The sequence below is a fragment of the Austrofundulus limnaeus genome, unplaced genomic scaffold (genome assembly GCF_001266775.1).
Source record: "Austrofundulus limnaeus strain Quisiro unplaced genomic scaffold, Austrofundulus_limnaeus-1.0 Scaffold680, whole genome shotgun sequence".
NCBI lineage: Eukaryota > Metazoa > Chordata > Actinopteri > Cyprinodontiformes > Rivulidae > Austrofundulus > Austrofundulus limnaeus.
The window spans coordinates 165,349-166,754 of NW_013953082.1; the positions used below are offsets into that span (position 1 = coordinate 165,349).

General features: G+C 36.8%; 1 protein-coding gene across 1 annotated transcript in view; it reads left to right on the forward strand.

Moving 5' to 3' along the window:
* Positions 1–1,406, forward strand: part of LOC106531821 (ras-related C3 botulinum toxin substrate 1) — a 14,855-nt gene that overhangs the window by 10,858 nt on the left and 2,591 nt on the right. Inside the window, exons 7-8 of the mRNA XM_014027749.1 lie at positions 993–1,055; positions 1,136–1,295. Of these exons, the coding sequence (XP_013883203.1) occupies positions 993–1,055; positions 1,136–1,295 (223 nt within the window). The remainder of the gene's footprint in view (positions 1–992; positions 1,056–1,135; positions 1,296–1,406) is intronic.

The window sequence follows — 1,406 nt, forward strand, 5'->3', positions numbered from 1 at the left end:
TGTGTGTGTGTGTGTGTGTGTGTGTGTGTGTGTGTGTGTGTGTGTGTACACGTTGTTTTACCTGCTTGTTTTCACAGGTTTGACAACTACTTTGCCGAGGTGATGGTGGATGGGGAACCAGTGGAACTGGCACTATGGGACACATCAGGGATTGATGAATATGACAGATTCAGACCTCTGTCCTATCCACAGACGGTATGTTTTCACATTTTGTCTTTTGATATTATTTCAAATTTTTCCTTTTAGCTATTAACCATTTCTGCACACGATGAAGGGTCCAGGATAAAATAAGATAAAAGTAAAAATGGTTTTATTGTTGTTTTTGGTTTCAAGCAAATTTTCATGTAATAATATGTCTATTCTAATGAAATATTGTTSTCAAAGGAGATATATTATGCAAAATCCATTTTTTTGCCATTAATTTAGTCTCTCCCGGTTCTGCAAATTTATCTTTTTATTCTATTTGGGTCCTTTTTTCAACCTGTTCAGTTTTCTTTATTTTCTATGATCTTTTCTGAACTATTACATCGCAGTGTCTGCAACAGAACCTCTCAATAAGGTCTGAACCTAGCAGCTACAATGTGGTCGTCTTCATTCTCCTCTGGCTCTGGGTCAGACTCTGGATGCAACATATAWGGCTTAATGGACAAGTTTCCTGTTGTTGACATCTTTCAATTACGTAGTTTGTAAATAAAAAGTGTCTGCACTGCTATATAGTCATAAACCTCTTTATCAAGCTAGAATGAACCAGTCTAGAAGCTGGAGGTGGGTGTGGTGTGAAGAACCTTGTTTGAGTTGAAAAAAAAAACAGCATCAAAACGAGTTGGTCTGAGACACAGCTCAGAAACGAGGTGAAGAGTTACAATAAGGAGGAATTCTGACCAAAGGATTGCTATTCCATTTTATATCGACCCAAACTGAAGGATTTAAATATGAAAAAAGAAAGATTTAAAAGCACGTCTCCTTTAAATTAGTCTTTTTTCCTTTCTCAGGATGTGATCATGATTTGCTTCTCAGTCAACAGTCAAGCTTCCTTTGATCGTGTTTATGAGAAGGTGAGACCTGCAGTTACTACACATACTACACACACTGTCAGTGGTTAGTACTGCAAAACACAATCTTTTTACTTCTCCAGTGGTATCCAGAAGTGAAACACTACTGCAAAGACACACCAATAATCCTTGTGGGCACCAAGCTGGACCTGAGAAATGATGAAGATACAATTAAAATACTCAAAGACAAGGAACTTTCTCCTGTCACCTATTCTGAGGGTTTGGATATGGCTGAAAAAGTAGGTTAGTTGTAACTCCACACAAATATCTATCTATCTATCTATCTATCTATCTATCTATCTATCTATCTATCTATCTATCTATCTATCTATCTATCTATCTATCTATCTATCT